Here is a 26,356-nt window from a genome sequence, read left to right on the forward strand (position 1 = left end):
GCCCCCTCCAACACACACACCTGGTCACTGAAATTTTCATTGTCAGTAGTGCTATGAGTGGAGGAAAGAAACAAACAGGAGAGTTTTTCTTCTTTGCATGTATCAAGACAATTCATTGGGGAATTAATAGTTTCTTCAACAAACATTGTTGGGACAACTGGGGATTTATATACTAAAATGATGAATTTGGACTCTTACATCATGCATACATACTATAAATATTAACTCAAAGTGATCATACATGTAAATGTAAGAGATAAAATTATAAAACTCTTGGGAGAAAATCTGATCATGGGTCAGATAGCATAAATGATTAAAAAAAGATTGAAAACTTGAACTTCATAAGAACTGAAAAATTTTTTTTTGCTGCAAATAATATAATCAAGTAAGTGAAAAAACAACTCACAAAGTGGGAGAAATATTTGCAAACCATATATCCAGTAAGGTACTTGAACCTAGAATACATAAATAACTTCTATAACTCAATAACAAAAAGATAAATAACCAAATTTGAAATAAAGAAAGGACTTATACATTGATCCAAAAAACAAACAAATGACCAAGAAACAATAAAAAGATTCTCAACATCATTAGTTATAAGGAAAATGGAAATCAAAACCACAGTGAGTTAATACTTCACAACCTTTCAGATGGCCACCATCAAAATAACAGAAAATGACAAATGTTGTTCAAGAGGTGGAGAAATTTGAACCCTCATTTATTACTGATAGTAATGTAAAATGGTGCAGCCACTTTGGAAAACAGGAGGGAAGCTCATCAAATTGTAAATCAAAATTAATTTTAAACTTTAACAAAGAATAGAAGGCATTTATTTGAGCAAAAAGGAGCTGCAGCCCAGCAGACACATATAGGTGACAACCTAAATTATGTTCCACCGAGATGAAGGGGAAGCATCTTTTATAGCAAAAGTTCCCCCCACCCCCACCCCCGGGGTTCTTAATGAGGTACATTGTATGTAAATGAGGTATCCAAATTGTGCAGTTCTGATTGGGCCAAACTGTCTGTTGGTGGATAGATGAAGCCAGAATTTCCTTCCCTGCAGTGGTTGACTCAGATGATGTAAACAAGCGGGGCATAGTGCAAAAGCCAGAGTTCAGTCAGAGGTTCTTCCTAGTTGTACAGAGTATGTAACAAGCCCTACCAGCAAATGGCCACTAGGCTCTTATTAGTTACAAAATTTTGGCCCTCAGTTGACCAGAGGCAGTCCTTTTTAGCAGGTAAATTTCTTCTTGGATTCACATCAAATGAATCTTTCTTCTCAGCGTCCACATGTTAAACAAAGATTTATCATATGATTTACAGCTGCACTCTCAGGTGTGTATGTAAGTGAAATAAAAACATGCCAACACAAAAAGTTGTTCACAGTGATATTAATCGTCAAAAAGAGGAAACATCGTAAATTTCCAATAACTGATGAATGGATACATATGGTATATCCATGCAATGGAATATTATTTGCCAATAAAAAGAAATGAGGTACTAATATGTGCTGTAAAATTGATGAACCTTGAAAATATTATGCCAAGTAAAAGGACCCAAATCCAAAAGACCACATATTGTATACTAGAGGCCCAGCACGCAAAATCACGTGGGATCCAGACCTGCTGTGCTGGTGGGACCCCAGACCCACCCTGCTTGAGCTGCGGGACCCTAGACCTGCCCTGTGCAAACCATGGGCCCCCAGACCTGCCCTGCATGAGCTGCAGGCCCCTCCTCTGCTGTGCCAGCCCCACCAGCCCTGTGTGAACCCCACCTCACCGCACAAGCCAGGAGTTCTGGCCCATGAGAGGTGCTCCATGCACCTCCTGGTGACCGATTGTTTGGTCGTTCCACTGTTATGGCGTCATGACCACAGGCCTTTTATGATACAGATTTTCATTTATATGAAAAGTCCAGAATGGGCAATTCTACAGAAATAGAAAATAAACCCACTAATCAGTGGTTGCCTATGACTGAGGTAGGTGGGAGTGGAATGGTTTGGGGGAGAAATAGAGAATGACTGGTAATGGGTATGGAGTTTCTTTTTTGTTTTATTTTGTTAATCCTCATCCAAGAATACTTTTCATTGATTTTTAGAGAGAGTGGAAGAGAGAAGAAAAGATAGAGAGAAACATCAATGTGAAAGAAACACATCGATTGGTTGCCTCCTGCAAGAGCCCCAACCAGGGCCCGAGCCAGGCAAGAGCCTGCAACCAATGTATGTGCCCTTGACCAGAATTGAACCCGGGACCCTTTTGTCCTTAGGCCGATGCTCTCTCCACTGAGCCAAACAGGCTAGGGTATGGGGTTTCTTTATAGTGTGACAAAAATGTTCTAAAATGAATATTATAAAAAATATTGAATTGTACACTTTTAAATGGGTGAATTTTATTGCATGTAATATGTATCTCAATAAAAATGTTAAGAGAAGAGTAAGCCAGTGCCTAGCATATGGTAAGAATTTAATAAATTTAAACTATGACATTTAAAAAATGTGTCAAGCACAAGTCTTTGGACAGTTTGCTATGTGTCTATAGTGGTGACGTATTGGGTTGTGTAAAAAATGACTGAAGGTCTGAGAATATAGGGAAAGGGTGGTGACAATGTTAGAAAGAAGTCATCTGGCAAGTAAGCTAATTTGGGGATGGAGGAAAAATAGGAATTTCTTTGGGGGCATGTTGAATGTTCAAGTAGAAATGTCTCCTGAAGAGTAATAAAAAAAGAAATGGGTTTTATCCTCAGAACAGGAGAATTTGGGAAAAACAAATATGAAATCTTATGGCTACTGTGATAAGCAAGAGAGAGTTTTCTTTTCTAATGAGCTTGGGTGAGTTGATTAATATAACATTATATGTAGTGAAGTGATATAGATTGGGTAGTAATGGTTAAGTAATTTTAAAAAGTAAACTGGTTATTAAAAATGGTCTCTTATAGGTGTCTTCAGAAGACATATTCTTCACAACTCCCATCCCTTAGTGTCATTCTCATATTCACGAATGAAGCTCTGTCCATTATACAACGGGCCATCACCAGTATCATCAACCGGACCCCCTCTCGATTGTTAAAGGAAATCATCTTGGTGGACGATTTTAGCTCAAATGGTGAGCTACTCGATCAAGGAATAGCAGTAAAATGACCATTTATCAACTGTGGTAGGTTGGAAAGGGGTTTTAGCTTAGAGTTTAGAACACTTTGGGCTCCTCATATAGGAAGAAGAAAGGGTTCATTTATTGATCCCAATTTTCAGTGGGCACATTACTCTTCACAAAATCAAGACAGAGGATCATCATTTCAATTACACAGATGAGGAAACAAAGACACAGTGAACACATAGTGTGCCCAAATTGCGTGGCCAGTCAGTGGTGGAGCTGAGCCAGGCCCAGGATTGTGTGACTCCAAAGCCACCTGTGCCCTGTCCATGCTCCATGAGAGAGGCCCGAGGGAGTGAGGTGGGGTCCAAAGGAGGATCACAGACACCAAGGTTGAATTTAAGTCATTCCTTATGAGGAAAAAAATCTTTCTAGGTAGTTAAGCCCAGAGAAAAGATGAGATTTGGATGTTGAGACTCTTTACAGTGGCATTGCTCCCTCCCCACCCTGGTCTAACTCCACCTGGGTAGACATGAGTCCTCATTTTCTGGGTTTTCAGAATCCAAGTTCCGCCTTTACAAGCTCTACTAGAGTCCTGGTGCATGAAATTCATGCACGGAGGTGTGATGTGTCCCTCAGCCCAGCCTGCACCCTCTCCAATCTGGGACTCCTTGAGGTTTGTTCAACTGCTGGCTCCCAACTGCTTGCCTGCCTGCCTACCTGATTGCCCCTAACCGCTTCTGCCTGCCAGCCTGATCACCCCCTAACCATTCCCCTGCCAGTCTGATCGATGCCTAACTGCTCCCCTGCCAGCCCAATTGCCCCTCACTTCCTTCCCCTGCTGGCGTGGTCACCCCTAACTGTCCTTCCCTGCAGGCCTGGTCACCCCTAACTGCCCTCCCTTGCCAGCCTGGTCGCCCCTAACTGCCCTCCCCTGCAGGCCAATTGCCCCTCACTTCCTTCCCCTGCTGGCGTGGTCACCCCTAACTGTCCTTCCCTGCAGGCCTGGTCACCCCTAACTGCCCTCCTCTGCTGGCCTGATCTCCCACAACTGCCCTGCCCTGCCAGCCATCTTGTGGTGGCCATCTTGTGCCCACATGGGGCTGGCCATCTTTGACCACATGGGGGCGGTCATCTTGTGTGTTGGAGTGATGGTCAATTTGCATATTACCTCTTTATTATATAGGATGTCCTTGAGTAACTTAACTTGTCCTTGTTACTACTTTCTTATTTGCAAAACATGGATGTTGATGAAAATAACTATCTCATAGACTATAACGAGAATTAAGTGGGATAATAATGGTAGCTAACACTGTTCTAAACACCTTATATATGTTAACTGTTTTTTAAAAATATATATATTTTATTGATTTTTTACAGAGAGGAAGGGAGAAGGATAGAGAGCTAGAAACATTGATGAGAGAGATCATCGATCAGCTGCCTCCTGCACACCCCCCACCAGGGATGTGCCTGCAACTAAGGTACATGCCCTTGACCTGAATTGAACCTGGGACCCTTCAGTCTGCAGGCCGACGCTCCATCCACTGAGCCAAACCAGTCAGGGCATATGTTAACTATTTTAACCATTACAAAAATCCTATGAGGAAGGAGCTCCTTCTTTGCTCAGTTCACAAATACAAAAAACTAAGGCATAATCTGGTCAAGGAACTTGGCCAACACAACTGGTAAATGATGGAATTGAGATTTGACCACAACTTCAGCATCTTAGAGCCCTAGCTCTAGCCACTGTTTGTATCGATAAAATACATGAATTATGAATAGCATTTAGCATATAGTAACCTCTCAGCAAGTGTTAGCTCTTAGTTTTATTAATTTTGGGCACTTAATAAAAGAAACTAGAATCACATCACAAACCCAGAGATTTGGGCTAGCAATTAGGAGGAAATTTCGAATAGTAAGGACTGTAAAATGGCAGCCCATGAGAGGAAGAGTTCTCCCTTTCTGAGGATCTTTAAGTACCAGACAGGTTACTGTAGCTTCAAATTAAGGGCTGTTTCACCAGAGGAGAAGAGACAAATGACCTCTTAAACCTTCATTTTTGGATTTTCAGACACTAAAAATACTCTTTTTAATGTTGTTTGTTTTTTTTAAAATATAATTTTATTGATTTCAGAGAGGAAAAGGGAGAGAGAAAGATAGACATATCAATGCTAAGAGAGAATCATTGATAGGCTACCTCTTGCACGTCCCCTACTGGGGATCAAGCCTGCAACCTGGACATATGCCCTTGACCGGAATCGAACCCAGGACCCTTCAGTCTGCAGGCCGACATTCTATCCACTGAGCCAAACCAGCTAGATATATTTTTCATGTTTTAAATACCTTCCTCTCTTGTCCTTCCAATATAACTGCACACACACAAAAACGAGGCGTTACAATTCCCAAGCAAAATTCCACCAGAAAAAAAGAAAAGAGAATGGCTGACTTCATTCATTTCTGGAAATGGAGGTCAATAGCCAGTTGTATACCTGAATTTCAAGCAAGAAATAGGAGCGTAATTAGAAAGACCTCTGTTCTGGACACCTGAGAAGACCTGGCTCCACTTCCTGGCTCTCTGAGATGACCTGAGGCAAGTCAAGTCATCTCACCTCGCTGGGACTCAGCTTCTTCATGGGGCAAATGCAGGGGCTATGGTAGAGGGACTCTGAAGGTATCTTTTTCTATGAAAAAAAAATCAATGATTCTATAAGTCTACATTCCATGAGGAGCAGATAAGAAATAATTCAAGACTTTTGCATGTGGACCAATGAAATTAAAGATGCAAAATTACAAATATAGGGTAGACACATAACATAGTCCTTGTTTGTTCCATTGTGACCCCATCATATAATGCATCCTCTCACTTGAGTTGAGAGTTCATTTGTGTTTTCCATAGAGATAATTTTTTGGATGGGCACAGAAGAGGGAATTGTTAGTTGTTCTTTGTTGTCACTGGGACAGGAATCAATTTCTCTCCCATTAACCATGGAAACATCAGCTAGATTGGGCCTACACTGAACAGAACGCAAAAATCTGTTTTGTGCTACACTGAGAAAAAGAATTGGAAGTCTCTACCATGCATGCCACAAGATAAACTTTTTATTCATGTGACTGTGAGGGTAAGTTACTCAGCTACATTATGCCCCATTTCCTCATCTGTAACATGGGGGAATAACACTGCCTTTCTGATAGGACCTTTCTGGGGGTTAAATAACACTTGTAATGTCCTCAGAACAGGGCTTGCTCCCAATAAATGTTAGCCGGTGTTGTAATCCTTGTTTATCTCAGTATAATTTGTCGTACAATTGAAATGCCACAACCTGGTATTAGAGGAGTGTCCCCTTCCTTTATTTCCCTAGATGTAAAGCTTAATTTGCATCAGGTCAAGTGTTTCACGTCAACAGATACTAATCTAAGTTTTTCAGAAATTATATTAATGTAGGTGGAACCCTGTATTTTCTCTCCAATTTTAGGCAAATTCCACAATCAACAACTACTTACTGAGTTTCTACCATGTGCCAGGCATTATGCATGGAAGAGAATGTCAGTGATTTCAAGAAGTTCCCATTTTAATTGATGAGGCAAGACAAACCTATGAAAAGACACCTCGATGTATGAAAAGTAGTGTGTCAAACTGAGTGAGCTGTCAGCGAGTGTAAGAAATCCCAGAGAAGTAATTGGGATGACTTAGGGAGGCTTCCCGGAGGAAAGGGCCTTGGGTTGGGACTTGAAAGCTTGGTAGGATTTGAAAAGGCAAAGAAAACAAAGGAAGACTGACTGGCTCTGGTGGGGTTACATAGGGAGTAGAGGAAAAAAACAAACCAAAAAAAAGATGTGAGCAAAGATACAGAAGCCAGAAGCACCCTGAGCTGAACAGCCTGAAATAAAGAGTCTTTTGGGGGTTGGAGTAGGGAGAGTATCAATGGGAGAGCAAGACTGAGAAGGAAACATAGGTTTACTTTAGAAGATCCATTGAAGGGTCTTTAATTCTTATGTTGGACTATAGGCATTATTTCTGAAAGGGTGACTGGAAATCTACAGCTCATAGGACTTTGGAATTGGAAGGGTACTGACGTTATCCAGCCTTCTCTAAGTTTTGGAAACAGAGTTCCCCAAATGGGAAGTGACACAGAATTAGATAGTGAGGGAGCCCAAATTATAGTCTAGATATCCAGAGTCTCTAGCAACCCCTTCTTTTCTTTTATTCCTCCTCCACCACTATTTTGGTTCCCAAGTTTAATTCAAGAACTCATGCAAAATATGCCAGATAAATGAATTTTGATCCTCATCTTTCTCCTCTTCTTCATCCTGGTTTATCTGGAACTAATGTAATTCTTAACTCTCTTTGCCATATGCAACCAATCTCATAGATTATTCTCCAAATATTTTTTGTGAGATATTTCAAATATCTCTTTAAAAAAGAACCTCAGGCCCTCGCCGGTTTTGCTCAGTGGATAGAGTGTCAGCCTGTGGACTGAAGGGTCCCAGGTTTGATTCCGGTCAAGGGCACATGTCCGGGTTGCAGGCTTGATCCCCGGTGTTGGGTGTGCAGGAGGCAACCGATCTATGATTCTCTCTCATCATTGATGTTTCTATCTCCCTCTCCCCCTCCTGTCTCTCTGAGATCAATAAAAATACGTGTTTTTTTTTTAAAGAACCTCAGAAACTATGGTAATCTTGCTCTTGCTCCTTTCAATAGTTGCAATCCTTCACTGAGAGTCACAGCTTTTCTATTCACTTTTTCTTTCTTGAAGAAATTGTTCAAAATTGGCAGTAGTCATGATTCCATGTCCCACAGGGTGGGTGAAGACAAAGGTGAACTCCAGAGCCTGCTTATTTGTTTGTTTTTGTGCTGCTTTCCCACAAGAGTTCCCACAGATGCCGTGGTGGCAGCAGAAGCAGAAAAAAAAAATGTGTCAACCCCTTCTGATTACTTTCTAAAATTAGTGACAGAGTGAATTTAGGGAATTTCAACCTTTTATTTTTTTCAGTAGGAGCAAACAGCCTTCAGGTCCATTGGCTCTCTTTAACACCTTCAATTACCAATTCATCATCCTGGAGTACAATAGGGAAAGTCCTAAAATGGGTATGATTTTAGTACCATAGTCATGTCGTTATTGATTCCAGGTCCTGACCACTCCAGGATTCACAAATCTAATCTTCTTCTGAGAAAGGAACCAGAAAGAATCTAATCTCTTGGCCACTGGGGGGTGTGAATAGGGGAGAGGAGATGGAGGGAAATCTTGATAAATCCAGCCATTACATACATAGTCCTTGAGGCAGCATGGCATGGTGGTTAAATACAACATGGGCTCACACTCAGGAATGCCACTTACTTGATGTGTGATTTAAACAAGTTTCTTAACCTCGCTGTGCTTCAGTTTTTTCATCTGTAAAGTGGGAATACTGGAAGTGCCTTCCTCATAGGATTTTTTGAGAATTAAATGAATTAATATTATCAGAGAGTCATTTGGTTAGATATTTTAAACATTGCTTAGTGATTTGTATGTAAGTTGTCTTCATACGTATGAGAAAGTCAACTAGTAGGCTTACCCAAAGAACAAATGCATAGATAGGCTTTATAAAAGAGAGGAGAAAGAGAGAGAAAGAAAACTATAAGCAATTTTGGAATAGTGAATGTTGTTTGCATAATTTTGGGGATATACTCATTAGCTGGAAGTTAGAAAAGGCATTAGTTGGGCATTCTGTCCCAGTTGGTCCTTGAGTAGGCCAAGTAGAAATAGCTAACACAAGACAAAACAATTTCAGTTGATTATGCATTCTTTAGAAAAATCTTGAGTGTTTAGTTGTGGAGAAGATGTTGTGAGCTGTCTCTGCAATGTCTGACCATCAACATTTCTATCATAGTTAGATCAGGTCTGTCCTACTCATTCTTTTTTAAAAACATATTATTTATTTATCTATTTATTTTTAATCCTCACCCAAGGATATTTTTTCCATTGATTTTTAGAGAGATTGGAAGGGAGAGGGAGAGACAGAGAGAAACACTGCCGTGAGAGAGACACATTGATTGAATGTCTCCTGCAGGGTCAGGAGCCTGCAACTGAGGTACGTGCCCTTGACCGGAATCAAACCCGGGTCCCTTCAGTTCACAGGCCGATGCTCTATCCACTGAGCCAAACTAGCTAGGACTGTCCTATTCATTCTTGTTAAAAAATTTCAGTATACATAAACCTGGTATAACAGTGTCTGGCACATAGTAAGCAATTTCTAAGGCAGTTTAACTTTGAGGGAAAAGAGATTAGAATGGTGCTATTAAGACTGAGGATGGAATAGAGAGGAAGGTGGGTGCAAGGGAAACAGTCAAGGCTGTAGAATCGCACATCCTAACCTGGAGATAGTCCAACCACTACTAACTATAGAATAGTATTACATTTCTGTACCAAACTGATCATTACATTCAGAATTTCTTTAAGTGTGTATTTTTTTTTGGCAGAAGAACTAAAGACAAACTTGGATGAGCTTATTAAGCTTTACAACCAGAAGTATCCAGGACTACTGAAAATAGTACGGCATACCAGGAGACAAGGTCTTGCTCAAGCCCGCAACACTGGCAGGGAAGCGGCCACAGCTGAAGTGGTAGCCATCCTGGATGCTCATATTGAAGTGAACTCTGGGTGGTAAGGCTCCAGATGGTTTTTTCTTCTGAAAAAAAGGGAGAAAGGACATATTGTAATGCTGAATACAAGACAGGATAGAGTGGAAATGGGGAAAGCCTACATCAGACCTTAAACACAGGGAAGCTACAAAGACAGGATGCTTTTACTCGAGGATTTTGGCTGGCTAAGGATAGTGCTGGAGCAAAAACAATGGGCTTGGCATATTGACATTGCACCCAACCCTGACTTTACCAAATACTTTGGGACTTTGTATATACATCACTTCATCTAACTTGATATTCATGTGCTTTTCTATAAAATTGAAGAGATTGCCTTTTGGTAATTCCTAAGGTTTTTCCCAGCCCTGAAATTACATGACATAAAGAGAGCTGTGTTCTTTGGAGAAAATGGAGAATCAGATAGTAAAGAGTTATCATTTTGGAAACAGGGTGACCCAAAGGTAATGTAAATTCAGGAATACTGATGGTCCTGGTTCACAGTAGCTCGGGGGTAGTATTTGGGTACTAATTTCAAATATGCTTTTGACATGGGTCAGCTGCTAGCATCCCAGCTATACCAAAAGCTGAAGAACTTTCCTGGACTCTGGAGCGTTCCTCTCACCATCAAGCTCAGTCTAAATGAAGAAGGTGCTTAATGTCAGGGCAAGACATTAATGAAGAAGGTGCTTAATGCTTGGGGCACCTTTGTCTGCTTGCTCCTGCTGCTTACCCACATACCTAACCTGGGTTTGTTACACATCCTTTTTCTAGGGCAGAGCCCATCTTGGCCCGGATTCAGGAAGACCACACTGTGATCGTGTCTCCTGTGTTTGACAAAATTCACTTTGACACCTTTGAACTAGAAAAGTATGGATTGGCAGTTGATGGGTTTAACTGGGAACTGTGGTGCCGTTATGATTCACTGCCAAAGGCCTGGATTGATCTGAATGATGTCACCGCTCCAGTGAAGTAAGTCGGAGAGGTCTCAGGAAGGTGGTTAGCACATGGGAAGTCAGGAATGAATGGGGTGTGGTGGTAGTAATGGAAGAAGGGTGAAAGGAATGAAGGACAGGGAATAAAAATAAAAAACGCTGATCCCAGATAAGAAATCACAGACACTTTGGATTATTTGAGGACTTTCAAGCAAAATAAAGCAAATGTTTTAGAAAACATTTGGGCCATTTAAAGCGTTTATCAGGCTATGAAGTAGGAATATCCAGATGAAAAAGAGGTACTTTTAATAGACCTTGAGAAGAGTCATGACAACACAGAGGGTGAGGGAAAGTTACACACACTTAGTTCAGCTAGAGGGCTTAGGGAAACCCTACGGATAAGAGGTTTGGGTAGAGTTTCAAAGGCCAAATCATCACTGTGTTTCTTACTGCTCCCCTCCCTCCTAACCCACTCATTGTGGAGAGGTTAGTAACTTCTCTTGCTTTGTGTTCCACAGGAGTCCTTCCATCATGGGCATCCTGGCAGCCAACAGGCTCTTCCTGGGAAAGATCGGGTCTGTGGATGGTGGAATGCTGGTCTATGGAGGAGAGAATGTGGAACTTAGTCTGCGGGTGGGTACATTTCCGTTCTTCTTATGGGACAAAGCAGAGGAGAAATAATAGGAGGGTAGTAGTAGTGTCTCTGGAATCCTGAAACAAGGCTGAATGTCAATGGTTCAAGAGGTGGACAAATCCTCATGTTTGTAGGTCACTAGAGAAAGGCACGAGGACTTCAGGAGTGGAGTCTTTTTGATGTAGGTCTATATAATCTGGGACATATCGGAGGAAAGGGTAAAACTGAGGCTCAGCAGATGGTGTCCCCCCTTGTCTTGAGGAATCCAGGCATTTTCCAAACATCTAGAATCAAACAACTCTGTGGCAGACAGCTTTCTATAAGACCAAAGAGAAACTGGGCAGAGGGTCCAGGGGATACAGATGTGTGGACAGCTGAATGGACAGCTAGAACAGCTGACATGATGGCATAGGTCATGCTGAGATGTAGTTTAGTCTAGGACAAATAGCCAATGATGGATTGTACAGCAGTAAAATTCTCGAACAAATTCTCATTCTGACCAACTTCCTGTGCACTGGCTACTCAGCAATGATGCCTCTTCTCTGCTCCAGCTTGACTTTGATGGGGTGGCTCTGAAGGCTTCAGTTTGGAACTAGTGCATTATTTTTTCTTTCCTATTAAATTTGTCAAAGTACATCTTATGGTCAAGCCCAAAGCTAAGGGGTGGGGAGTATCTTCTGTCTACAACGAAGTGATGGAGAACTGGGGCCAATAAGTTCAACACATCACAATCAGTTTGGAATAGGTCTCATGCAAATCTTAATTCCAAACCCTACTTTTCCACTAGAAAGTTTGTGTTATCCTGGCCTGATACAAACTCCCTAAGCCATACCTGCTGCACCAAGAACCTAGCATGGTGAGTGACATATGGCTTACACTTGATAATGAGTTTACAATAAAAAAAATAATAAGGATGTCAGGATGGCATTGTAAAAAATGCTGGACCTAGGTTCTAATCCTGGCTCTGCTAATTTCCCATTTCTATAAAATGCTCACCCCTGCAACTCCCAGCTCCAAAATTCTGTGCCTGAGTCCAGGTGACCTCTGGCCCATTGTGTTTTCTGGAGGAACAAGATAATTTCCTATATAAAGCTTATTCTGTCCTACTCCCTTCAGTTTCTTTCCAATTGAGACTGAAGACCACATATTGCACCCACTTAGGACCCAATCAAGATCCCACATTTATGTGTTAACAAATAAACTTTGAGTCCCTGTCTGGGTTTTCCATTAAGTCACAACCATTCTCTAGCAGAGAGAATTATTATTTTTTTGCCTGGTGGTCTTGATCAGTATTTCCACTTGTGAAATGGAGAGAAGTGTCCTTTTTTTTTTTTAACTATCTCATAAGAATGATTGTGCAGTTAAAATGCAATAAATAATTTGAAATGTTTTATGAAGATATGAATTAGAATTCTTATTTGGCTTTTGGGACAGAGGCCAAAATAATAGAGGTTTAAATAAGATAGAAATTAATTTTTTTCTTCCATGACTGTTTGAACATAAGTGGTTCAGGATTGAGATGGCAGCTCCAGAGTGATGGGGACCAAGACTCTCCCATCTTGTGGTTCTGCCTCACTCAATATCACATCCATATCCTAGTTAGCAGGAAGAGAAAGTAGGGAAAGAGAGTGTATGCTCTTCCTCTTTTTTATGAGTTCTACCTGCAAGTTGTGTATATTGTATTTCATTGGCCAGCACTGGTCAGATGGTCATACCTATATGCAGTCAAGGTGTTGTCCAGGGCTGGGTTCTCAGCTAGGACTGACTGAAGAAGGATCTGCTTCTAGGCTCATGTTGGTATTGGCAGCATTCAGCTCCTTGAAGTCTTCCAGACTGAGGAGGCATTGGGGTTTTGGCTGTCTATCAGTTGGAAGCCACCCTTAGTTTCTTGCACTCTTCATATGGTGGTTCACAACTTGGTGGCTTGCTTCTTCTAAGCTAACAAGAGAGTGCATCTCCTAGCTCAGTGGTTCTCAACCTTCCTAATGCTGCGACCCTTTAAATCAGTTCCTCATGTTATGGTGACCCCCAACCATAAAATTATTTTAGTTGCTACTTCATAACTGTAATTTTGCTACTGTTATGAATCGTAATGTAAATATCTGATATGCAGGGTGTATTTTCATTGTTCGCGACCCACAGGTTGAGAACCGCTGCTGGATGGACACTACAATCTTATGTAATGTAATCACACACATGTAATCGTGTACATACCTTTGCCATATTCTACTGGTTAGAAGAAGATCACAAACCCACACTCAAGGGGAGGGGAGCGAGGAAGGGTGTGAAGATGAGGGGGCAGGGATCATGTGGACCACCTGTGGTCTGTTCATCACATTGCATAATATCTGGCATGCAGGTCCAGGAGGGGTCATAGGACACTAACTCCAGTGTGGTTAGCTCAGGGCTTGGTGCTCCTCAGGACATTTTCACTTTTCTTGAGGATAAGTGAGCAGGGACAGACTGCCAGGACCTTCGCAGTGGGGTTCAGGATTCTAGGAAGGGCCGACGCACAAATGAAAATGCTATACAAGAAATATGAATTTAGAAGGCATTGGGGGCCAGGTGGAGCCTCTTTCTTGAAGAGACACACTGAAACTGGGTCCCATCTGCTTTTATTCAGTTTTAGATACACATCTTGCCCTCAGTAAAGCACAGCAAACAGGTAGCAGACAGACCGTCTCTAAGGTCAATAAAGATCAGTAAAGATCAGTAAGGTCCAGTAAACATTTACTTGGAGACTATCGAGCCACCACCATCTCAACACAAACAATCGGTGCTTAGCGTCAATCCTGCTAATGCTCAAGATCCATCGGCCTTCTTCGTTCCTTGGTGCACTCTCATGACAGTATTGGCAAATGGTGGCTTCCTGCAACAGACCTTCCTTTGGTTTTGTTCGGGAGGATTTCCTAAAGTGGGTAGGATTTCTGGAACTGTCTGAATGACAGGAGAGAAGAAGTTTGGTAAACTTCTAAGGAGGATTGTTTTAGATAAGTGGTTTGGGAGGTAACATAAAGATGGGAGTGGGAGGACTGAATTTATGTTCTTTAAAAAATGGCTCCAAAATGTTGGTCTCTGTGCATCAGTAAGCAATGCTATTTATTAGCTGTGGCGCCAAGACTGTCCAGATGATTTTTTCCCCTTCTCTTGCAGGTGTGGCAGTGCGGGGGGAGAATTGAGGTCTTGCCCTGCTCCCGGATTGCTCACATAGAGAGAAATCACAAGCCCTATGCCTTGGATCTGACTCCTGCCATGAAGCGCAATGCTCTCAGAGTGGCCGAAATCTGGATGGATGAGTACAAATACATGGTCTACTTGGCCTGGAACATACCACTCCAGGTTTGTCATGGCATTGAATAGGACCAGGAGGAGGAGATGGTGGTAGTGGTGAGAAATGGGAAGGGATACAGCAAAAGTGTCATCCCAGCCCTAAAGAATAAGGGTAACATCCAGATGGTGTGATGATGATGACACAACATTTATGTAGTAAGACTATGTTCCAGACTCTTTAATTATCACAACATACTTAGAGCGTAGGTTTTATTTTTAATTTTATGTATTTTTAAAATTTTCTATTGCAGTTGACATTCAATGTTATATTAGTTTCAGGTGTATATCATAATGCTTAGGCACTTATATAACTTGTCAAGTGTTCCCTGTGATAAGTCTAATGCCCACCAGGCACAGTACATAGTTATTACAATATTCCCCATGCTGCACTTTACATTCCTGTGATTAATTTGTAACTCCCAATTTTTACTTCTTAATCCCTTCACTCTTTTCACATAGCTCCCAAACCCCCTCACATCTGGCAACCATCAGTTTGTTCTCTAGATCTATGAGTTTATTTCTGTTTGATTTGTTTATTTATTTTGTTTTTTATTTTCCACATAGAAGTGAAATAATGTGATATTTGCCTTTCTCTGTCGGACTTATTTTACTTAGTCTAAATACCCTCTGTGTACATACATGTTGTCACAAATGGCAAGATTTTATTCTTGTTTATGGCTAAGTAAAATTCCATTGAATAATATACCACATCTTCTTTATCCATTTGGACACTTAGGTTTCTTTTAGACTTTGTTGCAAATGATGCTGCAATGATCATAGGGGTCCATATATTTTTTCAAAATAGTGTTTTGGATTTCTTCAAATAAAAACTCAAAAGTGGAATTGCTCGGTTATTTGGTAGTTCTATTGCTTGCCTCCATTTTGTTTAGTTCTTTTTCTGGAGTTTTGTCTTGTTTAATTTGGGATATGGTTTTTTTCTTCTCTTTTTTGACTACCTCCTGTGCTTGTTTCTATGTATTAGGTAGATCTGCTATGTCTCCCGATCTTGAGAGGATCACCTTATATAGTAGGTGTCTTAATGGGTTCAGTGGCACAGTCTCCCCGGTCACCTGAGATGGGTGTGCCAGGACTGTCCTTTGTATGGGTTGTGCGTGCCCTCCTGTTGTAGTTGAGCCTTGATTTCTGTTGGCACATCAGTGGGTGAGATTGACCCCCAAGCTGACTGGGTGTGAGGGCTGACCATGACTACAACAGACAACCTGTTGGTGTGTGAATGACCTCATAGAATGGGGTTCATCTGGGGCTCTGGTATTTGCTGAATTTGCCCTTTCGGTGTGTCATTTGTGGAACTAATTGGGTGGTGCTCTGGTGTGGTCTGAAGCTGGCCACTGGGTGTGTTGTTTCTGGGGCCTCTTGAGAAGAGCTCCAGTGTTAGCCAAAGTGAGCTGCTGCCTGCCTGGCCTGGGGCCACCTGGTAGGAGCTACAAAATGATCGGTGGTTGGTAGCTCCCTCTGTTGGTTTGGAGGCATCTGGGACCAGTTATGCTATGGACCGAGTGTGACTGCCACTCATGCCAAGCTTGGGGCTGATTAGCAAGAGGTGCAGGGCATGCAGAGGCTACCCACTGCTTGTTTGGGGTTTGTAAATCATTGAGAGATTTTAGGAAAGTCCACAGCTCAGGCCAAGGTTGGTTGCTTGTGAGGAACAGCCTTGGAAAAAGATTCATGCTGAAAGAAAGTTCAGTGAGGTAAGGTCTCAGGGAATCACTAGGGAGTGGCAATTGGGGTTAGCCAGGCTGATGGAGATTCACATGTAGTGCACACCTGTGTCTGCCTGCTGTGTGGGGAGAGGGCTCAATAAAGGAATAATGGCACCTGTCAGTACTTCTGTCCATGAGAGAGCTGCCCTTCCTTCCCTCTCTCTGAAGCCAGTCAATTCAGTTTCTCCCCATATATCCCTGGTGCTTTCCAAGCTGCTGTCCCTTTGCTGGAGCTTAGGGCAAGTGTGAGCGATTGAGTTTTCGCTTGGGTTCTTTAAAAGGATATCTGGTCTACAGCAGCCCTTTGTCTCACCTGGATGGACTTCCTGCTGATTTTCACAGACAGATATTGTGGGGACTCCTATTCCTAGCACTGGTTCTTCGGGCTGGGAAGTGAGGTGTGAGCCAGGACCCCTCACTCCCCAGTGAGGACCTTCACAGCTGAGAAGGTCTTACCCACCACATGTGGGTGTGGGGCCAGCCCATTTTGCATTTGTGCCCCTCCTACCCTCTATATATCCTTCTTCTTTATATCCTTAGTTATAGGAGTTCTGTTCAGCTAGTCTTCAGGTGGTTCTCAAGGGTGGCTGTTCTATAATTTAGTTGTAGTTTTGATGTGGTTGTGGGAGGAAGCAAGCGCAGACTCTTCCTTGGGTAGGTTTTATTTTTATTATTCTAAGTTTACAGATGAAGAAACTGAAGCACAGAGAATTGAAAGAAACTTGTTTAAGGTAATAAGGTAGTAAGTGGCTGAGATAAGATTCAAACCAAGTAATCCTCTACATTTCTTATTCATCCATCATCATTACTGGTGGAATCTTTATGGTACAGGGTTGGACATTAGGAACTCACTGTCTTAAGAGGACATAAACATGGTAGGCAGGATGTGAGATGGTGGGAATAGAGACTATAATCCTGTTGGATGCACATGAATGCAGATGACCTTCTTGGCTAAGGCCATACATTGTCCCTGCCATTGGAGGTCAGGGTGATTTGCTATCTTCTGCTTCGGAGCTGTGGCTCTGGGCTCAAACATTCTTTCAGTTTGATTCCCCACAGATATCACTTTTAGAAAATGCTACCTAACCACCAAAATCTTGCTGCCAGAATATTGCTTTTGAAAGCCTTTTTTGGCCATCATGAGTAGTATTTTGTGTTTTACTGATATAAATATGATCTCTAACAGGAGCAGTCTGCATTAGCTTGCTAATGATGAGAAAGAAACCTGAGTGACCCCACTACACAGGCCTTGCAAGTGCCTTTGAGGCCAATGTGATTCCTAAGGTTCAAGCTTTTTTCACTCTCCCCGGAAAACTATACATTATAAAGGTTACTTTATGGACCATCAGAAAAATACCCCCTTCCCTCAGGCATCTCCATACCCTTTGATGGAGCCAAGGACATCACACAGAAACACTCCATGTTTTACTTACAGAACTCTGGAATCGATTATGGAGACATTTCTTCCAGAATGGCACTCCGGGAAAACCTGAAATGTAAAACTTTTGACTGGTATCTGAAAAATGTGTATCCAGCCCTGAGGCCAATCCACAACATTGTAGGCTATGGAAGAGTACGTATTATGAAATTGCATTTCAGATTTTAAATATTTGACTGTGACAGACAATGAAACCTGAGTCACATGACTACCCAGAAAAGGGTTTCCCAAACACATCCTGTCCAAGATTCTCTTCCTGTCCCCCAACTCCTTCCTCAGTGGTTTGCCCTTGGGCCCTCTCAGTTCCTGTTACCTCTTACTCCACAGTTCCCATCTCCTTTCCTTCTCTTTGCCTCTACTTCCTTACTTGGCAGCCCTTGCTCTGCCTCTCCCATTTCTCAGCCAATCAGGGTGTTTGGCCTCACCCACCTGAAGGTGGCTGTAGGTGTCCCTTCTTTATATACGTTGTGATGGTCCCAGTGGGCGGGCATTCCCAGGAAGTGGGGATCACAGCAGGGCCTCAATTCAGCATTTGTCTTAGAAATTTGCTTAGAAAATTGCTGTTAGGATAGCAAACTGCTGGTCCCTTTGGCTGGTAATTCCTGGCCCTTTGGAGCACTGGAGAAAATGCAGGGTCTGGGAGGCTTGGTACTCTCTTTCTCCGACTCTTTCCAATCATATTGTCATGTGTTTTGCTCCTTCAGATAAAAAACTCGCTGAGTGAAAATGACTGCCTGGATCGGGGCCCTTTTAAGGGCAAGACCCCCGTCATGTATTTTTGTAATGAATACAGTCCACAGGTATCTTCCATAACCTTCTTTGCCGGGACAGGATGAGTCTGTTGAGGCTCAGCCCTAGCAACCTTTGCCAGATTTGGACTCAGTGCCAGATGTCAGGGAGGCAGGAGCTGGGAATCCTGGGTAATGAGTCATGGTGAAACCCCAACCTGTACGTGTAACTAAGCACTTCCAAGTTCATTCAAAAAGTTATGGCAGGACAGTTCTATTTCAGATATGGGTAGGGAAGGTGAAAAGGCTCTGATCTGTTGCATTCATTCTCCATGGTAATATTTTCATTGACAAAACCTTCAGTTCCTTTTCCCCCTCTTCCCACGGCCTCCCTCCATCCCCACCCCCACCCCACCCTGCTCCTTGTGTGGGAAGGTGGGGAGCTGTGGCTTCTTCCATAGAGAAGGAAACAGGGGCTAGAGAAGAGAGTCCCTGGCAGAATGGGAGTCCTTCCAGGAGATAAGAGAGATCTGGCACCAAGTGGGAGGTGTAGCAGGGGACTTCTTTTTCCCTGAGACTACTCACATCTGTCATGTTACTTCGCATGTTGCCCTCACAGGAACCTCTTGAGGGATGCAGGATAGATAGCATTTCCACTTGATGAATGAAAAAAAAAAAAAAAAAAAAAAAAAAAAAAAAGCTGTGACACAAAACAACTTACTTGTTCTAACTCACTGAGCAAGGGAGGGTCAGATTGAAAATTTGAAAGGTTTCCTAACAACAAGCTCATAGTGAAGGCTTCCGATGACACCTAATGAAGTTCAGTTGAGTTTTTTTTTCCCCCCAAAGATAAGCTCCCTCATCCACGCAAGCCATGATTCTGTTGGGCTCCCTGCATGGAAGGAGGCAGGCTAGTGCCTCCTCATGCCTGGTCTTCTCCCTAGAATCAACTGGGGGTGGTGGGAGAAAGAAACTGAGGGTACTACTTGTTACTCAGGAAAATTCCGTGCTCCCCCTGGTGACTGAGTGTCCATAGGACCCATAAGCAGTCTTTATGTCCACTATCCAGGTCAAGGGCCTCTCCACAGACTGTGTCTACAGCAGATCGCTTTGCTGTCTTTTAGAAAGTCTACTACCATCTAACTGGGGAGTTGTACGTGGGATCGCTGATTGCAGAGGCAAATGCCGAGGACTGCTGCCTGACAGACCCTGGCAGTGGGGAGAATCCCACTTTGGAGCCATGTTCCAAGGCAGCCCAAAATGGACTGCACATACATTGGGATTTTAAGCCGGTGAGTCATGTACTTTTTAAAGGATAGATATATTCAAATATAATCTGAGAGATTCATATTTGATTTCATAGTGTTTTAGAAAGACTCAGTTTGTGACCATGTGTAGGGAAAACATCGGAAACAGGGAACTGGGTATGAAACACCGAGTCTGTTGACTAAGGTGGGTGTTGAAGGGAAAAACATCTGGAAACTGTTATAGTTTAACAGTTAAGCATTTGGGTTCAAATCATAGTTCAGTTACATTTAGCAATTTTGTTGCCCTCTCTGAGACTCAGTTTCCTCATCCATAAAATGGAAATAGTATCGACTTTATGGGTTGGGAGGATTAAATGAGATAACATGTGTAAAGCATTTTAGCATAGTGCCTGGCACATAGAAAGTATTCAATAAATACTAGAGGCCTGGTGCACGAAATTTGTGCACTGGGGTGGGGGGGCACCCTCAGCCCGGCCTGCACCCTCTCACAATCCGGGACCCCTCAGGGGATGTCAGGGATCCCTGCGGGATCAGGCCTAAACTGGCAGTCGGATATCCCTCTCGCAATCCAGGACGGCTGGCTCCTAACCACTCGCCTGCCTGCCTGATCACCCCTAAATCGCCTCTGCCTCGGCCTCCACCGCTGTGGCTTCATCCGGAAGGTCATTTGGCTGTCTGGTCTAATTAGCATATTACGTTTTTATTATTATAGACTAGAGGCCCAGTGCACAAAATTCGTGCACGGGGGGTGGGTAGTGTCCCTCAGCCAAGCCTGCACCCTCTTCAATCTGGGACATCCCTCTCACAATCTGGGACTTCTGGCTCCCAACCGCTCGCCTGCCTGCCAGCCTGATCACCCCCTAACCACTCCCCTGCCAGACTGATGAATGCCTAAATGCTCCCCTGCTGGCCCGGTCGCCCCCAACTGCCCTCTCCTGCTGGCCATCTTTGACCACATGGGGGCAGCCATCTTGTGCGAGAGCGTGATGGTCAATTTGAATATTACCTCTTTATTATATAGGATTAGCCATTGTGATCAGTTTTATTGTTAATGCTAAGCAGAGAGTCTGGAGCACTGGGCTGAAATTTGACAGGGACTATATAAAAGTCCTGACTTTAACTTCAACATCAATTGAGCAAGAACAAGGTGGAGGGAATCTGTCAGAATTTACATGACAGTGGCATGAAGGACCTGGTTGAGTGAGTCTGTGTGTGAATTTATTGTGTAATAAGGCAGCATTAAGCCACACTGGCAGGACTGTGATGTCATGATGGAGGGAAGCAATGCTTTGCCTATGGATATAGCTCTGAGTATGTTGGTACTTTATGAGGATCAGGAGCCTCATATAAAAGGACATGGACAATCTAACTCAGAAATTCCTAATTTAAAGCAAATAATCTCTTTGGGAATCTGCTGCAGAATAGGAATGGACTAACTCCAGGAAAACATACTAATATATATGCACATAAGGGCACAATTTTGCTTACAATTTCAAAGGGGTTTTGGATCTTAGATTAAGTCTCTCTTAACTAGACAACATCAGTGAAAAGGAGGAGGGGATTAAGCCCTGTCTTTCTGCTCTAAGCTCCAACTGTATGGAAATATATATAATTCTATGAAAGGCCATGCTTCCACTTATCTGAGGCACTTTTGTGGGCGTTATTTTCTCTCCTCCCACCTTTTTACCTGGCCAAATGTAAAGTGTTCCTCTGAATTCTCTATGTGCTATCAGGGCACCTCTTCTACACCTTGTCTCATTGTCTGTTTTAATTGCTTGCTCACTTGCTTCTTTTAATCACTAGACTGTAGGCTGGAGGGCAGGACCTGGGTTTTGTGTGTTGTTTTCTCTAGCATCTAACAGAGTACCTGGGACATTGCAGGCATTCAAGAAATGGTTGCAGAACAAATAAAAGACTGGCAGACCTGGAGGTAGAGGAGTGGCGAATCTAGAGAAAAGATGATGCTGTGTTCATGAGAAAGAGGAAGTAAACTTGTTCAGTGTCTACAGGAGGGCAGAGCTAAGACCAGTTGTTGGAGATCAAGGACTTTGACTTAACATAATGGGTGGGGGAAGGAATTTCTAACGGTCTCATGGCTTAAACTGTCCTACAAAAGAACGGGCTGCCTGGAAAGGTGGTGAGCATTCTGTCAATAGTAGTCACCAAGCAAAGCATGTCTGAGCATCTGGCAGCTAGTGCAGTTAATGTGAGTTTTTGACATCCTTAATGATATCTTTTGTAGAAAATGCAATTCCAGGTTTATTTTCATTAAAAATTAATGATCCATTTATTAAAGTTATAAATTAAAAACCTCTAGTTTTTCTTTAAGCTTTTATGTTCCACTCACAAATCTTATTTTATCTATGAACCTATCAAGCTTAACAATCACTTTAAAAAATGTATCTTTATTGTTGAAAGTCTTACAGATGTCCCCTTTATTGTTTTTTTATCCCATTGACCCCCTCCACCCCACACCTACCCCTCCCCGGAACAATCACATTTGAAGTGTCTAATCTAAATGACTTTTATTTGTTTTTCTTGTTTTATTATTTTAGCTAGAATTCCTAGTACTATGTTAAATAAGAGTGATTAGAGTGAATATCCTAGCCTTGTGTTCAAACATAGGGAAAAAGCATTGAGTATTTTACTATTAAGTATAACATTAGCTGTAGATGCTAATGTTATCTACAGTTGAAATAATTTCCCCATGTTTCTAACTTTTTAAGCATTTGTTTTATCATGAATGTGAATTAGATTTTGTCAAATACTTTTTCTGTATCAGTTGATATGATCAAGCTTTTTCTTCTTTAGCTTATTGATATAATGGATTACACTGATTAATTTTCAAAGTTGAACCAGGATTGTGTACCAGGAATAAATCACACTTAGTCACAGTGTATACTTTTTTTCATACTTTGCTGGATTTGAATTGCTGGTATTTTGTTGAAGATTTTTGTGTCTAAGTTGGCTACAGATCATGTTTTGCAGCTTTTCTTTTTTTTTAGTCTTTGGTTTTAGTACTGGCCTATGGAGTGAGTTAGGAAGTGTTTCCTCTTCCTGTTGATAAAATTTATCCTTTTGACAAAAATTATAGAAGAGACCAATTTCTGGAAGAGGCATTTTCTGGAAGAGATTCTCTGGAAGAGATTGTCTTAAATTGGTGTACAACATAGTACTAGAAATTCTAGCCAATATAATCCTTCTTTAAATGTTTAGTATACTTCTTTAGTGAGATCTTATGGGCATGGGAGAATTCTTTTTTTCAGGAGCTTTTAAATAATGAATTGAAAAATTTTTTAATGGTACAGAGCTATTTAGATTATTTATTTTGAGTTTTTGTAATTATTTATGACTAGAGGCCAGATGCATGAAATTCGTGCAAGAGTAGGTCTTCCTTCCCCTGGCTGCCGGTACCAGCTTCCCTCTGGCACCCAGGACCTGGGCTTTCCTCGCAGCCCTGGCTTCGAAAGGACGTCCAGTCTAATTAGCATATTACATTTTTATTATTATTTTTATTATTTTTTAAAAATATATTTTATTGATTTTTACAGAGAGATGTGCCCAAACCAAGGTACATGCCCTTGACCGGAATCGAACCTGGGACTCTTGAGTCCGCAGGCTGACGCTCTATCCACTGAGCCAAACCGGTTAGGGCACACTTTTATTATTATAGATGATTGAGTTTTGTTTGTTTATGGGTTTTGGAAATTAGCCCTTTTCTTCAAATTTACAAGTTTAGAGTTATTTGTAGTGTTTACTTATTTATTTTTTATTATTGAGATATAATTGATATATTGCATTATGTTAATTTCAGGTGTACAACACAATATATATATAAATTATTACAAAATGTTTACACATACAATAAGTTTAGTTAGCATTCATCAGCAGTTACAAAATATATTTTCTTATGAGAATTTTTAAGATCTACTCTCTTAGCAACTTTAAAGAGGATTTACAATTTAATAAATACCCTTACACATTATAGACTATATTTATAAATTTAATACATTAAATTTTCTTTCTTAAGACAGTCAATTCTCTGACTTTAAATTGAATAATGCTTAAGATCATTTAAGTGTTTAAAAGTTTGCAATCCAGTAAATTTCAACATATAATCATAAATTTAATTATTTAATTACAACTTTTTAAATTGGTAGCATAATATTAACCTGTAACACAATGTTTCTTAAGTATAGCATGTACTTAAAAACAGTAATATATGCAGAATCTTCAACAAATACTATGTCTTTGGTTCCTTTAACATTTATACTTAAGTCCAAATCTCCTGGGAATCAAGATATTACATATGCTAAAGAAACAATTATAACATCCCAAACATTTGGAGGGTTGCATTCTCAAGAGAATTTTGGAAGATTATTTTCTCAGGTGGCTGAAGTTGCTGATAGAATACAGGTTGTGGTGAGCGAGCCCTGGAGCTGCAGGGCAGCTGGGGGAGCCTGCCCACCACTCTGGTGTCCAGGATGGATCCCTTTTTATGTCACTATGCCAAGAACTCCGAAAGCCAAAGAGGGAGGCAACCATGTAGATGATGGTGTTTCCTGATTTCGAGTCAGTTTTAAGTCAATTCATTCTATCTGAGCCTTTCATAATTGTCTTATCCCAATTCTTTCAGATATGAACATAATACTTGATTGAATGTTGGGACCCTTTTGTGCTCTGTTTACTTTGTAGACACAACTTCTACCTTCATTCTACCAAAAAGTTACCAAAGATATATTCCAGAATTGAGGGGGATGGGTAAGACTAGACAATCCCTTTGTTTTCTTCCAAATTCATGATTAACATTTTGAGTCAACCGGTGAGGTTATGACCTTCAAAGACCACAGAGAATAGAGCCAAGGACTGCGAAGAGACCCAATGTGAAGAGATGAGTTAGAATAGAGACACATCTGATTTAGAAAGAATGTGGGTGAAGGTCATTGTTAGGAAGTCTTCCAGTTGGAGTGATAAGAGAATCTCTGGGAGAGGTAGCTAGGAGACCACTTGTAGTCAGGGTTCAAGAAGAGACCTCTGGGGGGTGCTCTCCTAAGCTGCCTGTGGGAATAGTTCCAGAAAGCAACTTAGCTCTCTACAGGGAAAACACTAACACTGATCAGAACCCCAAAACTAATTATTCCCCTTTTAAAGGCACTAGATTTCTTTTAAGACAATATCTTAATATAAGGAATAATATAGAATGTAGGTCAAGATTCATATATAAAATATCTTACTATTTATCATGGCAAAATATTAGGAACAATTGAATGTCTAACAGTATGGGAGATTTTTGTTCATTCCTTGAACTGAATATTATATAGCCATTCAAACTATCCCTAAGAAATATATTTTCAAAAAATTAGTGAAATTGGAAAAAGTACATGATGTAATGTTAGATTTAAAGAACAGGATATAAAAACTTTATATGCAATGCTGTCCCATTATGAGTGCTTCTAATTTTAAAAATATATTTTCCAAGTTAAAAAAAGCACATATTCCTTTTGTAAAAGGGAAAAAGAAACAAAAACAAAAATCTCTTTAAAACTGGCAGGCAACACCCCCAAATAAAAACCAAAGCAAAAATGTATTAGATCCAGATGAATACAATGCAAGAGAAACCAGAGTCTGGAGAGGATGTAAGGAATACTGCCAAAACACATCTCACTTGTAAATGACTCGAAAATAGAAAAAAGATCATTGACTCTCTCAGAAAGATCACAATCTATACTAATAAAAGGGTAATATGCTAATTAGACCAGGAGACCTTCCACATGTCCTCCAGACAAAGCCATGGTGGTGGGGCCGAGGCAGAGGGGGTTAGGGGCTGGTAGGTGGGGCAGTTAGGGACAATCAGTCTGGCAGGGGTGGGCAGTTAAGGGTGATCAGGCCAGAAGGGGGGGCAGTGGGGACAATCAGGCCAGCAGGCAGGGGAGCGATTAGGAACCAGTGGTCCTTGATTGTGAGAGGGATGTCGACTGCCAATTAAACCCTGTAGAATTTCATGTACCAGGCCACTAGTATATGATAAGAGCGAATGTCATTCATTTGCATGTGGCTATTCAGTTTTCCTAACACCCATTAATTGAAAAGAGTATCTTTTCCCATTGTGTAAGAAGGGGGGGGCAGTTGGGGTTGATCAGGCCAGCAGGCAAAGTGGTTAGGGGCGATCAGGCAGGCAAGCAGGTGAGCAGTTAGGAGCCAATGGTCCCGGATTGTGAGCGGGATGTCCGACTGCCAGTTTAGGCCCTGTGGGATCTGGCCTAAACCGGCAGTTGAACATCCCCCGAGGGGTCCCAGATTGAAGAGGTTGCAGGCCGGGCTGAGGGACATCCCCCCCACCCCTGTGCATGAATTTCGTGCACTGGACCACTAGTAAATTATAATAGCCAAGATTTATTGAGTATGTATTCTGTACCAGGCACTGGATTAAACATGATCTTTACATAAATTTTATAAGAGAAGTATTATTGTTAGCTCTACTTTAGCTATGTTGTAACTAAAGCACAGAGAAGTCACATAATATTCCCAAGGTCGCATAGCATAGTAAATGCTGTGGGTTCAAAGACAGAATCTTATCCACTATTTGTTATTGCCTCT

General features: G+C 41.6%; 1 protein-coding gene across 1 annotated transcript in view; it reads left to right on the forward strand.

Annotated features, from left to right (window-relative positions):
- The window catches only part of GALNT8 (polypeptide N-acetylgalactosaminyltransferase 8), a 49,465-nt gene that overhangs the window by 20,066 nt on the left and 3,043 nt on the right, over nucleotides 1–26,356 (forward strand). Inside the window, exons 3-10 of the mRNA XM_005877040.2 lie at nucleotides 2,935–3,101; nucleotides 9,547–9,730; nucleotides 10,480–10,677; nucleotides 11,159–11,273; nucleotides 14,428–14,613; nucleotides 17,761–17,898; nucleotides 18,468–18,563; nucleotides 19,616–19,783. Of these exons, the coding sequence (XP_005877102.1) occupies nucleotides 2,935–3,101; nucleotides 9,547–9,730; nucleotides 10,480–10,677; nucleotides 11,159–11,273; nucleotides 14,428–14,613; nucleotides 17,761–17,898; nucleotides 18,468–18,563; nucleotides 19,616–19,783 (1,252 nt within the window). The remainder of the gene's footprint in view (nucleotides 1–2,934; nucleotides 3,102–9,546; nucleotides 9,731–10,479; nucleotides 10,678–11,158; nucleotides 11,274–14,427; nucleotides 14,614–17,760; nucleotides 17,899–18,467; nucleotides 18,564–19,615; nucleotides 19,784–26,356) is intronic.

The sequence above is a fragment of the Myotis brandtii genome, unplaced genomic scaffold, assembly GCF_000412655.1.
Source record: "Myotis brandtii unplaced genomic scaffold, ASM41265v1 scaffold504, whole genome shotgun sequence".
NCBI classification, from domain to species: Eukaryota; Metazoa; Chordata; class Mammalia; order Chiroptera; family Vespertilionidae; genus Myotis; species Myotis brandtii.